The sequence below is a fragment of the Salvelinus fontinalis genome, chromosome 25, assembly GCF_029448725.1.
Source record: "Salvelinus fontinalis isolate EN_2023a chromosome 25, ASM2944872v1, whole genome shotgun sequence".
Classification (NCBI taxonomy): domain Eukaryota; kingdom Metazoa; phylum Chordata; class Actinopteri; order Salmoniformes; family Salmonidae; genus Salvelinus; species Salvelinus fontinalis.
This window is the reverse complement of record NC_074689.1, coordinates 33,352,366-33,366,993: the sequence shown is the minus strand read 5'-3', so window position 1 is coordinate 33,366,993 and position 14,628 is coordinate 33,352,366. Positions and strand designations below refer to the sequence as shown.

Below are 14,628 nucleotides of genomic sequence, written 5' to 3'. Positions count from 1 at the left end.
AGCAGACATAGGGGTTTCTGATGGATGGACTTTGTGAATATTGATCCTCCTACCGTAGTCCTCCTCTCCTTGCCTATTCGTAAGCCCTTGACTAGTTGAATCAGGTCTGTTATTGCTGGGCTGGAACTAAAATGTCCAGTCCTGAGGGTAACCAAGGAACAGATTCAGAAACATTCTTCTAACCCTAACTAAAACTCAGAACAGTCTCTGTCTGCCTCTAATTATTACCTGTTGTAATAACCTCTATTATAACCTTACCGTATGGAAGTGCCTCGGATAAGTGCCTCGGATAACTGCCTCCAGACCAGCTGGTTCTGGTTCTGTGTTGACATGACAGTTCCCCTCGGGAGTCTTTAGCCAATCTCCTCTTTCCTCTGAAACGGTCTCTCAACAGACCCATAATCCTAACCTTAACCCATCATGTATTTACAGGGATGTGGGAGGGGGAGGAGAGGGAGGGAATTCTTTCATCGTTCCGGCACTTGTAAAAGATTATTACCTGTCAGCATCAGAGTCCCGCTTCCTCCTCCCTCCTGCCCCCCCCCCCCCCCTCTGTCCCGTAAAGACTGTTGTTTCCAGATGTTCCGGTCTTTTACTGGCTCATTAAATATAATACAGCGGATACACTGAGACCGCAACATTTACCCCAACACCACACACACCTCCCTCCATCCATCATCCATGCATCTCTCTCTCCTTCTCTTCCTCCATCCCTCTTTCCTCCTCTTTTCATCTCTTCTCTCTCTACCTCCACCCCACGCTGTCCTTCCCTCTAAAAACTGTTAGCACCATTTTCCCTGTGGAGATGAAAGAGCATGCAAAGCTGTGTCTACTGTTTCTCTCTCTCTCACACACACACACACACACACACACACACACACACACACACACACACACACACACACACACACACACACACGTAGCTCTGTAAGGTAGCTAGCCCAGTTGGGGTCCACTGTTACATGCTCACCTATAAAATCTACAAAGAGCCGTAGACACCGAACATTTCCACCTGTATATTACACTTGCCGTGGGGAAAGGTACTTAGTAGTATATGTAAGCATGTTCTGGTCTCTGCTGCTGATGCTGGCAACATCTAGCTCTGACACTGTGTCTGTCTTCTCAGAATTCCTGTCGGCATGGCCGGTGTTTCAGAAGCTCAATGGACATGGTAAATGCACAACTACCTAACAAACATACTTTACATACACAACAATGTTTGATGCTTGATGTCTGGCCAGTAGGGGATGCCACTGAAGAGACAGCGGTTGCCATGGCATCGGCAAGGAGGCTTGTCCGTAACCGTAGAAACATCAGCTGGTACAAGCAACACTCAGACTTCTGGAGCTGGTACAAATACTTCACGGACAATGGAAACACGGAGGCAGTGAGTACACTCTGAGGAGTTTGGGGGGTTATCCGGGAATGGTCCCAAACCTTCTGGTTCCAAGGGGCCAACACTAACTAACCACAAACCTTCTGGTCCCAAGGGACCAACACTAACTAACCACAAAACTTCTGGTCCCAAGGGACCAACACTAACTAACCACAAACCTTCTGGTCCCAAGGGACCAACACTAACTAACCACAAACCTTCTGGTCCCAAGGGACCAACACTAACTAACCACAATCCTTCTGGTCCCAAGGGGCCGACACTAACTAACCACAAACCTTCTGGTCCCAAGGGACCGACACTAACTAACCACAAACCTTCTGGTCCCGACACTAACTAACCACAATCCTTCAGAGTTGAGTATCATCTGCTTAGAGATGAAAAGGGATATTGTGTTTGAGAATAACATGGGAACCTTGGGGAACTTTACAGGTATCTCTATTAGAGGTCGACGGATTAATTGGAATGGCCGATTTAATTAGGGCCGATTTCAAGTTTTCATAACAATCGCAAATCTGTAATTTTGCCGAATGTATTTATTTTATTATATATATATTTTTATATATTTTTTTATATATATAGATATTTTTTTATATTTTTACACCTTTTATTTAACTAGGCAAATCAGTTAAGAACACATTCTTATTTTCAATGACGGCCTAGGAACGGTCCGTTAACTGCCTTGTTCAGGGGCAGAACGACAAATGTTTACCTTGTCAGCTGAAGGATTCAATCTTGCAACCTTACGGTTAACTAGTCCAACACTCTAACCACCTACCTCACGAGGAGCCCGCCTGTTTCGCAAATGCAGTAAGAAGCCAAGGTAAGTTGCTAGCTAGCATTAAATGTATCTTATAAAAAAAACAATCAATCAATCATAATCACTAGTTATAACTACACATGGTTGATGATATTACTAGTTTATCTAGCGTGTCATGCGTTGCATATAATCGATGCGGTGCGCATTCGCGAAAAAGGACTGGCGTTGCTCCAACATGTACCTAACCATAAACATCAATGCCTTTCTTAAAATCAATACACAGAAGTATATATTTTTAAACCTGCATATTTAGCTAAAAGAAATCCAGGTTAGCAGGCAATATTAACCAGGTGAAATTGTGTCACTTCTCTTGCGTTCAATGCACGCAGAGTAAGGGTATATGCAACAGTTTGGGCCGCCTGGCTCATTGCGAACTAATTTGCCAGAATTTTACGTAATTATGACACAACATTGAAGGTTGTGCAATGTAACAGGAATATTTAGACTTATGGATGCCACTCGTTAGATACGGAATGGTTCCGTATTTCACTGAAAGAATAAATGTTTTGTTTTCGAGATGATAGTTTCCGGATTCGACCATATTAATGACCTAAGGCTCGTATTTCTGTGTGTTATTATGTTATAATTAAGTCTATGATTTGATAGAGCAGTCTGACTGAGCGGTGGTAGGCACCAGCAGGCTCGTAAGCATTCATTCAAACAGCACTTTTGTGCGTTTTGCCAGCAGCTCTGCTGTTTATGACTTTCAAGCCTATCAACTCCCGAGATTAGGCTGGTGTAACCGATGTGAAATGGCTAGCTAGTTAGCGGGGTGCGTGCTAAAAGCATTTCAAACGTCACTCGCTCTGAGACTTGGAGTAGTTGGTCCCCTTGCTCTGCATGGGTAACGCTGCTTCGAGGGTGGTTGTTGTCAATGTGTTCCTGGTTCGAGCCCAGGTAGGAGCGAGGAGAGGGATGGAAGCTATACTGTTACACTGGCAATACTAAAGTGCCTATAAGAACATCCAATAGTCAAAGGTATATGAAATACAAATCGTATAGAGAGAAATAGTCCTATAATTCCTATAATAACTACAACCTAAAACTACTTACCTGGGAATATTGAAGACTCATGTTAAAAGGAACCACCAGCTTTCATATGTTCTGAGCAAGGAACTTAAACGTTAGCTTTCTTACATGGCACATATTGCACTTTTACTTTCTTCTCCAACACTTTGTTTTTGCATTATTTAAACCAAATTGAACATGTTTCATTATTTATTTGAGGCTAAATTGATTTTATTGATATATTATATCAAGTTAAAATAAGTGTTCATTCAGTATTCTTGTAATTGTCATTATTACAAATACATTTAAAAAATCGGCATCGGCTTTTTTTGTCCTCCAATAATCGGTATCGGCGTTGAAAAATCTTAATCGGTCGACCTCTAATCTCTATTCATGTTCTTGGGGTTTCCCTAGCTTTGGCTTTCATCTTTATGAACCTCCTATACCTTTAACCTCATATCTTTATCCCCTTCTCCCCCCTTAGGTTCAGGAGCTGGACAGGGTCTACCTGGCCTACCTCCAGAATAAGAACCGTGCTGAGGGACGTCGCTCTTATAAGGCCTACCTGGGCCACCTAGGGGACATCTACAAGGCCTGCGCCGACTCAGAGGACCCAAACTGCGTGGCCTCGGCTACTAGCCGGCAAAAACCTGAAACCCCCAAGGCCCCTCCTAAGCCCGCCCCTGTCAAGGCCTGTGACCCCTACAGGTCAGTCATGTTAATTGATGTCTGTGTTATATAATTTTATGCTTGTGAATTGAATCTAATCTAATGTCCTTTGTAGGGACCCATATTGTCTGTATGCTGCCAAGAGCCAGCCCCCACCTGGCCCGGTCAAGGCCCCAGCCCCCAATTATGCGCATTCCCCTGTGGCTGTTAAAGAACCTCATTCTGGGTACTACTACCCCGCTGTGCAGCCCTTCCTGTCCAAGGTACAGTATTACTACACTATTACTGCTTTTACTGTACCACTATACTAATGTATAGTGTCTATCTCGCTATCTATAATTAACATAAGCATGATTGTTTTTATTCCCGTCCAGGAGCAGAAGGCGGAGCTGCTGCGTATCTGTTCAGCGGAGGACGTGGACTGTCTCCAGTACCACCTGAGAGCTGCTTTCGGCCACAATCCCTCCGCTGGGCCCCTGCCCTCCTACGCCCACCTGGGCTGTGACCCGAAAGACCCCACCTGTAAACCCCAGGTAGTCCAAAAAGCTCCTTCCGGCCTCTTCCGCCGTTACCCCAACTGTGACCCCAGAGACCCTCGCTGCGCCTACGCTGCATCCCTACAGGTAAGATTGGTATTTGTTATCATCGCCATCATCATCATTATTATTATATGCGATTATCATTGAATTGTAATATCATGATCATGACTGTCCTTCCGTCCCCAGGCACCCCGTGCCCCTGCTCCCCCAGCCCCGGCGGGTCCTGGTTCCTGCAACCCTCTGTTTGAGGACGGTTGTAACCCTCTCACCGCAACCAAGTACGCCACGGCACCAGAGGAGTTCAAGGAAGAACACAAAGATGAACCCGCCGCAATGCGTGCTGCGCCCCCAGGTCCCGAGCAACGCAGCGACCCATTCGCTATGTACAGCGATGCTTATGCTAACGCTAATGGTAACCGCCAAGGCAGTGCTCCCAGCGCTCAAGCTAGCGACCCATACGCCATGTACCGCCAAGGCAGTGCTCCCAGCGCTCAAGCTAGTGACCCATATGCCATGTACCGCCAACGCAGTGCTCCCAGCGCTCAAGCTAGTGACCCATATGCCATGTACCGCCAACGCAGTGCTCCCAGCGCTCAAGCTAGCGACCCATATGCCATGTACCGCCAAGGCAGTGCTCACAGCGCTCAAGCTAGTGACCCATATGCCATGTACCGCCAAGGCAGTGCTCCCAGCGCTCAAGCTAGTGACCCATATGCCATGTACCGCCAAGGCAGTGCTCCCAGCGCTCAAGCTAGTGACCCATATGCCATGTACCGCCAAGGCAGTGCTCCCAGCGCTCAAGCTAGTGACCCATATGCCATGTACCGCCAAGGCAGTGCTCCCAGCGCTCCAGCTAGTGACCCATACGCCATGTACCGCCAAGCTATCACTAATGCTCAAGCTAACGACCCATACACCATGTACAGGCAGGCTAATGCTAACGATCCCTTAGTAATGTACCGTGAAGCTGTGGCCTCCATGCACAGACATGTCCCCCCCTCCCCGCCGCAGCAGGACCCCGCCCCCCCTCCCCGCTATGAGGAGGCCACACAGGAGGATCGCCACCCGCTGGGCCCCCGGGGAAAGACCAAGGAGGGCTATGAATGCTTCATCGGCTACGACCATGAGTGCTACCCAATAGCCCGTGCAGAGCCGCGTTCTGGTGCCCACCGTAACACCGCCTACCCCGCCGAGCCCTACGAGCCGCATCTCAATGCCGATGGATCACGGAACGGAGTTCTGGAGCCTTCTGACCCCGACTGTGACCCGGAGTACGACACCAACTGCCGCCTGCGTCGCTATGAACCCCGGGAGGATCTGCTGCCAGACGCCAACGCCCAAGCTGTACACCAGGGGGAGCCACAGCACAGCCGGGACCATAGCAACAACCAGGGGGAGCCAGAGAGAGAAAGCGAGGTAGATTCAGAGCCATACCAGAGTGGCCAGGAGGAGACATACGGGGCTTACCCCCCTCCCTCGCAGGGGCTGTCATACGGGTCCTACCCCTCACCCCAGCAGGGAATGCCCAGCTTCCAGGACATGCTGAGAGGATACGGAGACCAGTACCCTGAACAGGATAACCACAGAGCATACGCTGCTGACTACCGCCAAAAATAAATACACACATATACACATACATGCATGCATACACACTCACACTCACACACACACATGTATGTGACAAATAAAATTTGATTTGATTGCATACATAGACAAACACTGCATATGCCATAAAGACTACAACAACAAAACTAACCAACACACCAGCCAAAAACAGGAGCAGATGACGTGGAACACTATATTTAATACAAAACAATAAAAGACTGAATGAAGTCTGACACACACACACACATCACGTATGGACGAACAGGCACACACACACACATAGTAATGTGCTGTTAGCAGTAGAAGCAGGAGGAGTTTCTCTCCACTAGCTATTTTATCTGTCAGTTTGATAGCTTTTATTCATTGATTAATTGACAGTAGTTGACGATTGATCGCCTCATTCTCACTGGAATATTTAATACATTCTTGCAGCTCTGCTTCAATTCTGTAGCTACAAACTTCACATTATTTTTGTGTTTGTTTTGTTTATGATATATTTTGTAAAGTTTTTTTACTCTTTGAATGTTTTAAATAAAAGCTTTGAAAAACATGTATTTTACTCTTTGTGTCCATGTTCTTTACTGACCCCTATAGGCTAACAGTGGTAATATTATCTACTGACCCCTATAGGCTAACAGTGGTAATATTATCTACTGACCCCTATAGGCTAACAGTGGTAATATTATCTACTGACCCCTATAGGCTAACAGTGGTAATATTATCTACTGACCCCTATAGGCTAACAGTGGTAATATTATCTACTGACCCCTATAGGCTATAGGGGTCCCCCTATACACATATACACCATTATGGTACTTTAAACATATGAATGTTTACTCATTTTAAATACAACAGGAGTGGATGAGTGCATACTTTGGGGAGAAGGGTGCAGAGTGATTGAACAAAGAAAAGGGGAAGAAGTTCAAATGAGTTTTAAAAATATCCCTCTCCCCTTTCCCGCCATGCACCTGACCCCTACCCCAACTGACCCACCTCGCTCCCCAACTCACAGAAAGACAAGAAAAAACCCAGTTTGAAACATCAATACAACTTTATTGATCCAAGAGCACTCAGTAACAACAGCTGTGAGCCCAGAGGGAACCCACTCACACGGCTTCTCTTTGCATGTTCATGTGACAGCCTGTGGCAGGTGACCTTTATCATTACAGAACTAAGATGATTATAAATATAGATTACAGCTACACACATACACACACACTGGCCCTCTGGGCGGGAGGCCAGCTGGACATGCGCAGGGACAGGAGGAGAGGAGAGTGTGTGGATTGAACATACGGGGGAAGGGAGAGAAAGGAAACAAAGAGTGAGAAAGAGAGGGGACTGAGAAAAAGGGGGCAAAATAGAGGAGTTCTATTTCCTTTTAGTATTTAATACAGCTTATCTCAGATAACAGGGGATAGGTAGAGGTGGAGGATAGGGAGAGAGGTGGGGGATAGGTAGAGGTGGGGGTTAGGGAGAGAGGTGAGGGATAGGTAGAGGTGGGGGATAGGGAGAGAACTGGGGGAGAGGAGGGGGATAGGTAGTGGTGGGGGTTAGGGAGAGAGGTGGGGGATAGGTAGAGGTGGGGGTTAGGGAGAGAGGTGGGGGATAGGTAGAGGTGGGGGATAGGTAGAGGTGGGGGATAGGGAGAGAGCTGGGGGATAGGTAGGGAGGTGGGGGATAGGTAGAGGTGGGGGATAGGGAGAGAGCTGGGGGATAGGTAGGGAGGTGGGGGATAGGTAGAGGTGGGGGATAGGTAGAGGTGGGGGATAGGGAGAGAGCTGGGGGATAGGTAGGGAGGTGGGGGATAGGGAGAGAGCTGGGGGATAGGTAGGGAGGTGGGGGATAGGTAGAGGTGGGGGATAGGGAGAGAGCTGGGGGATAGGTAGGGAGGTGGGGGATAGGTAGAGGTGGGGGATAGGGAGATAGGTGGGGGATAGGGAGAGAGCTGGGGGAGAGAGGAGGGGATAGGTAGAGGTGGGGGTTAGGGAGAGAGGTGGGGGATAGGGAGAGAGGTGGGGGATAGGGAGAGAGGTGGGGGATATGAAGAGGTGGGGGTTGGGAGAGAGGTGGGGGATATGAAGAGGTGGGGGTTGGGAGAGAGGTGGGGGATAGGAAGAGGTGGGGGTTGGGAGAAAGGTGGGGGATAGGGAGAGGTGGGGGATAGGGAGAGAGGTGGGGGTTAGGGAGAGAGGTGGGGGTTAGGTAGAGGTGGGGGATAGGGAGAGAGGTGGAGGATAGGTAGAGGTGGGGGTTGGGGAGAGAGGTGGGGGATAGGAAGAGGTGGGGGTTGGGGAGAGAGGTGGGGGATAGGAAGAGGTGGGGGTTGGGGAGAGAGGTGGGGGATAGGGAGAGGTGGGGGATAGGGAGAGGTGGGGGTTGGGGAGAGAGGTGGGGGATAGGAAGAGGTGGGGGTTGGGGAGAGAGGTGGGGGATAGGAAGAGGTGGGGGTTGGGGAGAGAGGTGGGGGATAGGAAGAGGTGGGGGTTGGGGAGAGAGGTGGGGGATAGGGAGAGGTGGGGGATAGGGAGAGGTGGGGGTTGGGGAGAGAGGTGGGGGATAGGTAGAGGTGGAGGATAGGGAGAGAGGTGGGGGATAGGAAGAGGTGGGGGATAGGGAGAGAGGTGGAGGATAGGTAGAGGTGGGGGATAGGGAGAGAGGTGGGGGATAGGAAGAGGTGGGGGTTAGGGAGAGAGGTGGGGGATAGGAAGAGGTGGGGGATAGGGAGAGAGGTGGGGGATAGGAAGAGGTGGGGGTTAGGGAGAGAGGTGGGGGATAGGTAGAGGTGGGGGTTAGGGAGAGAGGTGGGGGATAAGGAGAGGTGGGGGTTAGGGAGAGAGGTGGGGGATAGGAAGAGGTGGGGGTTAGGGAGAGAGGTGGGGGATAGGTAGAGGTGGGGGTTGGGGAGAGAGGTGGAGGATAGGTAGAGGTGGGGGATAGGGAGAGAGGTGGAGGATAGGTAGAGGTGGGGGTTGGGGAGAGAGGTGGAGGATAGGTAGAGGTGGGGGATAGGGAGAGAGGTGGAGGATAGGTAGAGGTGGGGGTTGGGGAGAGAGGTGGGGGATAGGAAGAGGTGGGGGTTGGGGAGAGAGGTGGGGGATAGGGAGAGGTGGGGGTTAGGGAGAGAGGTGGGGGATAGGGAGAGAGGTGGGGGATAGGAAGAGGTGGGGGTTAGGGAGAGAGGTGGGGGATAGGGAGAGAGGTGGGGGATAGGTAGAGGTGGGGGTTGGGGAGAGAGGTGGGGGATAGGAAGAGGTGGGGGTTAGGGAGAGAGGTGGGGGATAGGAAGAGGTGGGGGATAGGGAGAGAGGTGGGGGATAGGTAGAGGTGGGGGTTGGGGAGAGAGGTGGGGGATAGGAAGAGGTGGGGGTTGGGGAGAGAGGTGGGGGATAGGGAGAGGTGGGGGTTAGGGAGAGAGGTGGGGGATAGGGAGAGAGGTGGGGGATAGGAAGAGGTGGGGGTTGGGGAGAGAGGTGGGGGATAGGGAGAGGTGGGGGATAGGGAGAGGTGGGGGTTGGGGAGAGAGGTGGGGGATAGGTAGAGGTGGAGGATAGGGAGAGAGGTGGGGGATAGGAAGAGGTGGGGGATAGGGAGAGAGGTGGAGGATAGGTAGAGGTGGGGGATAGGGAGAGAGGTGGGGGATAGGAAGAGGTGGGGGTTAGGGAGAGAGGTGGGGGATAGGAAGAGGTGGGGGATAGGGAGAGAGGTGGGGGATAGGAAGAGGTGGGGGTTAGGGAGAGAGGTGGGGGATAGGTAGAGGTGGGGGTTAGGGAGAGAGGTGGGGGATAAGGAGAGGTGGGGGTTAGGGAGAGAGGTGGGGGATAGGAAGAGGTGGGGGTTAGGGAGAGAGGTGGGGGATAGGTAGAGGTGGGGGTTGGGGAGAGAGGTGGAGGATAGGTAGAGGTGGGGGATAGGGAGAGAGGTGGAGGATAGGTAGAGGTGGGGGTTGGGGAGAGAGGTGGAGGATAGGTAGAGGTGGGGGATAGGGAGAGAGGTGGAGGATAGGTAGAGGTGGGGGTTGGGGAGAGAGGTGGGGGATAGGAAGAGGTGGGGGTTGGGGAGAGAGGTGGGGGATAGGGAGAGGTGGGGGTTAGGGAGAGAGGTGGGGGATAGGGAGAGAGGTGGGGGATAGGAAGAGGTGGGGGTTAGGGAGAGAGGTGGGGGATAGGGAGAGAGGTGGGGGATAGGTAGAGGTGGGGGTTGGGGAGAGAGGTGGGGGATAGGGAGAGGTGGGGGTTGGGGAGAGAGGTGGGGGATAGGAAGAGGTGGGGGTTGGGGAGAGAGGTGGGGGATAGGAAGAGGTGGGGGTTGGGGAGAGAGGTGGGGGATAGGAAGAGGTGGGGGTTAGGGAGAGAGGTGGGGGATAGGGAGAGGTGGGGGATAGGGAGAGGTGGGGGTTGGGGAGAGAGGTGGGGGATAGGAAGAGGTGGGGGTTGGGGAGAGAGGTGGGGGATAGGAAGAGGTGGGGGTTAGGGAGAGAGGTGGGGGATAGGTAGAGGTGGGGGATAGGGAGAGAGGTGGGGGATAGGTAGAGGGGGGGATAGGGAAAGGTGGGGGTTAGGAAGAGAGGTAGGCACAGCTAAAGCAGGAAGTCAGCGTTGGCGGTTGTCCAATGGGGTGCCCAGGTAGGCGTGGCTGAATCAGAAAGCCAGTAGAGGTGGGGCTTAGGGAGGGAGATGGGGAGTGGGTCGAGGTGGGGGATAGGGAGAGGTGGGGGATAGGAAGAGGTGGGAGTTAGGGAGAGAGGTGGGGGTTAGGGAGAGAGGTGGGGGTTAGGTATAGGTGGGGGTTAGGGAGAGAGGTGGGGGATAGTAGAGGTGGGGGATAGGGAGAGGTGGGGGATAGGTAGAGGTGGGGGATAGGAAGAGGTGGGAGTTAGGGAGAGAGGTGGGGGTTAGGGAGAGAGGTGGGGGTTAGGTATAGGTGGGGGTTAGGGAGAGAGGTGGGGGATAGTAGAGGTGGGGGATAGGGAGAGGTGGGGGATAGGTAGAGGTGGGGGATAGGAAGAGGTGGGAGTTAGGGAGAGAGGTGGGGGTTAGGGAGAGAGATGGGAGATAGGTATAGGTGGGGGTTAGGGAGAGAGGTGGGGGATAGTAGAGGTGGGGGATAGGTAGTGGTGGGGGTTAGGGAGAGAGGTGGGGTTAGGGAGAGAGATGGGGATAGGTAGAGGTGGGGGATAGGGAGAGAGGAGGGGGATAGGTAGAGCTGGAGGTTGGCGAGAGATGTAGAGGCGGGGGTTAGGGAGAGAGGTAGGGGATAGGTAGAGCTGGAGGTTGGCGAGAGAGGTGGGGGATAGGTAGATGGGGGGATAGGGAGAGAGAGGTGGGGGATAGGGAGAGAGGTGGGGGATAGGGAAAGGTGGGGGTTAGGGAGTTAGGTGTGGGATAAGTAGTGGTGGGGGATAGGGAGAGCTGGAGGTTGGCGAGAGAGGTGGGGGATAGTTAGAGGTGGGGGTTAGGGAGAGAGGTAGGGGATAGGTAGAGCTGGAGGTTGGCGAGAGAGGTGGGGGATAGGTAGAGGTGGGGGATAGGGAGAGAGGTGGGGGATAGGTAGAGCTGGAGGTTGGCGAGAGAGGTGGGGGATAGGAAGAGGTGGGGGATAGGGAGAGAGGTGGGGGATAGGTAGAGGTGGGGGATAGGAAGAGGTGGGGGATAGGGAGAGAGGTGGGGGATAGGTAGAGGTGGGGGATAGGAAGAGGTGGGGGATAGGGAGAGAGGTGGGGGATAGGGAGAGGTGGGGGATAGGAAGAGGTGGGGGATAGGAAGAGGTGATCGATAAGGAGAAAGGTGGGGGAAAAAGGGATGTGATTGAAAATAAGCAGCTGCTACTGCAAGTAGGTATGGTGTAGCAGATTGTCCAATCGGCTGCCTGGTAGGCACAGCTAAAGCAGGAAGTCAGCGTCGGCGGTTGTCCAATGGGCTGCTAGGTAGGCGTGTCTGAATCAGAAAGCCAGTAAAGGTGGAGTCGTTGTTGATGTCAGCGTAAATTCCAACTTCTTTCTGTTCCGCACCATACACCTGTAGACAGAGGGATATTATATTAGCTATTAATGAAGTAATAAGTTAGTGACTGTGTGGTGTGTGTGGTGACTTTGTCAGAGGAGTAAAAGGTCAAATTCTAATGCAAACAAACAACATCTAATAGCAGCCATAGGAAATTCACCAGTTTGGTAAAAGAGTTCTGTTTGCTAGCCTGATTCAGCTATATTGACTTTTTCAACCAGACTTTATAACTCTAAATAATAAAGAATTAAAGAACTAAAGGAACTAAAGGAAAAAGACCCCTTCATTGTTTCTTTGAATCGGCAGCATATGACTCACCTGCAGCCATACCTGGTCTCCAGATGAGAGGTTTAGGACCGCCCCTCCAGAGGACTGGTCCAGGTCAGAGGTCAGGAACTGGTCCAGAGTCAGTGACATGACACGGCCGTTACGGTACAGCCCCACCTTGCACCCCTGACCCTAAACAACACACACACCGCTACTGTACAGCCCACCTTACACCCCTGACCCTAAACAAAGTTTACAGTAATGTACTGTTTAAACCAAAGTTTCTTTGAAATGTACGGTAAGATATTGTACCTTTTTGTACAGTAACTTACCATTACAGGGTTTGTGTGTGTTACCTGTACAGTGAGGTGGAAGGTGAAGTAGTACACTCCGGGGATAAAACAGCGGAACTTCCCTGAAATGTCATCATAGTGATGCTGGACAGACAGACAGACAGACAGACAACAGACAAACTGGATATAGTGAAGCTGGAAAGAAGAATCGATATTTGATATTTGCTCTGACATCACACAAACACACAGTACCTGTTCGTTGTAGAAGATCTTGGTGAAGTGAAGGGGTGTGTCTGTCGTGGTAGTGGGTGTGGTTAGTCCCACGCTGAAGGCAGAGCGATACAGGAAGGAACTCTCGCCCCTCTGCCCCTGCAGCCCTGGGGCCCCCGGGAAACCCCGTCGTCCCTGGAATCCGTCCCCCCCAACTTCCCCCACCTCTCCCCTCTCACCTCGCACACCTAGGGAGGACAGGAGAAAGAGAATGAGATGGGCGGAGAGAGTGTTGGTGAGAGAAAGTTTGAGAATCTATATGTTGATTGTTGATTCCCTGATGTGTTCTACCTGGAAGTCCAGTGTCTCCTGTCTCTCCCTGGCGTCCCTCTCTCCCATCTCTCCCATCCTGCCCGTCCAGACCAGGAGTCCCAGGAATGCCTCCCATCCAACGGCCGCACCCCTCCTGAACTCCGACCTCTGACCCATACCCCTCTGCCAGCACACACAACAGCAGCATCCAGCTTATTGTTACCATGGTGATCTGACCTCTGATCTGTGACCTCTGAGATTGCATGAAGCAGGGAATCGCTGAAGAGACGGAGTGGAGAGAAAGTAGAAGAGAGTGATACAAATCTATCTCGTCCTTGTGTGTCTGAGCATGTGTGTGCTAGTGTGAATTGTGCTCCTATATTTATCTCTGACTGCGTGTGACTCCGGCTGGTGTGAAAGTCATACCCCCCAAATAACCTGCCAGAACCCCCCCCCCCCCCCACACACACACACACACACACACACACGGCGATCCTCTGCTTCCCTCTTGTGGTCAGGGCAATATTTTAGTAGGATACAGTAGGCTAGTATCCATGTTGACTGAGAGAAAAAGGGAGGGAGGGCGATAAATAGATTGATAGATAGAGAATCAGAGGTCAGCACTGCCGATAGAGTCCATTTCTACTGTGTGTGACAGCGGGTACTTGCAGAGAAGAGCTGTGTGTGTGCAGGAGATCAGAAAAAACACCCGTCTCTCTGCCTCTCTCTCTCTCTTTATTCTCCTCTCCCTTCTCCCTTATTCCCCTCCCCTCTCTTCTCCCTCCTCCCTTATTCCCCTCTCCCTCCTCCCTTATTCCCCTCTCCCTTCTCCCCCTCTCTCCTCTCCCCACTCCCTTATTCCCCTCTTCCTCCTCCATTATTCCCCTCTCCTCTCCCTTCTCCCTTATTCCCCTCTCTCCTCTCCTCACCCTCCTCCCTTATTCCCCTCTCTCTGCTCACCATCCTCCCTTATTCCCCTCTCTTCTCTACATGACTAGAGAGAAATTAGACCTGAGGTATGTGTGTGTGTGTGAGGGAAAGGGCAGCTACGACACATCCTCATCTCCTCTCTGTGTGGCTACGCTGTACAGGTCAGTGTGTGAAGCTACTACATGATTAGCTAGTGCTCATTAGCTAGTTAGTTAACATCTGCTAAGTGTGTGTGTGTGTGTGTGTGTGTGTGTGTGTGTGTGTGTGTGTGTGTGTGTGTGTGTGTGTGTGTGTGTGTGTGTGTGTGTGTGTGTGTGTGTGTGTGTGTGTGTGTGTGTGTGTGTGTGTGTGTGTGTGTGTGTGTGTGTGTGTGTGTGGGAGGGAGGGAGGGAGGGAGGGAGGGAGGGGGGGGGGGGAGGGAGGGAGGGAGGGAGGGAGGGAGATGGAGAGATGAACGGAGGAGAGATGGAGAGATGGAGAGATGGAGGTGAGGAGAGATGTAGGGAGGAGAGATGGAGAGATGGAGGTGAGGAGAGATGGAGAGATGGAGAGATGAACGGAGGAGAGAGAGATTAAAGCAGAC

The 14,628-nt window shown here is 51.6% G+C and overlaps 2 protein-coding genes across 4 annotated transcripts in view; one reads left to right on the top strand and one right to left on the bottom strand.

Annotated features, from left to right (window-relative positions):
* The window catches only part of LOC129823178 (uncharacterized), an 8,116-nt gene extending 1,528 nt beyond the window's left edge, over positions 1-6,588 (top strand). For 2 of the 3 annotated variants that reach the window (XM_055881997.1, XM_055881996.1), the window contains 6 exons: positions 1,127-1,171; positions 1,242-1,387; positions 3,706-3,929; positions 4,006-4,153; positions 4,265-4,513; positions 4,616-6,588. In XM_055881997.1, the coding sequence (XP_055737972.1) occupies positions 1,127-1,171; positions 1,242-1,387; positions 3,706-3,929; positions 4,006-4,153; positions 4,265-4,513; positions 4,616-6,046 (2,243 nt within the window). In that variant the 3' untranslated portion in view covers positions 6,047-6,588. The remainder of the gene's footprint in view (positions 1-1,126; positions 1,172-1,241; positions 1,388-3,705; positions 3,930-4,005; positions 4,154-4,264; positions 4,514-4,615) is intronic. The other variant, XM_055881998.1, reaches the window with a different exon arrangement.
* Positions 6,589-11,727: 5,139 nt separating this feature from the next.
* adipoqa (adiponectin, C1Q and collagen domain containing, a) lies at positions 11,728-13,477 on the bottom strand. The gene is made up of 5 exons (XM_055881995.1): positions 13,155-13,477; positions 12,846-13,051; positions 12,657-12,737; positions 12,352-12,492; positions 11,728-12,048 (listed from the first exon to the last, which is right to left on the bottom strand). Exons 1-5 carry the CDS (start codon positions 13,378-13,380, stop codon positions 11,926-11,928), a joined length of 777 nt encoding a protein of 258 aa, XP_055737970.1. The 5' UTR covers positions 13,381-13,477; the 3' UTR covers positions 11,728-11,925.
* Positions 13,478-14,628: the final 1,151 nt, after the last annotated feature.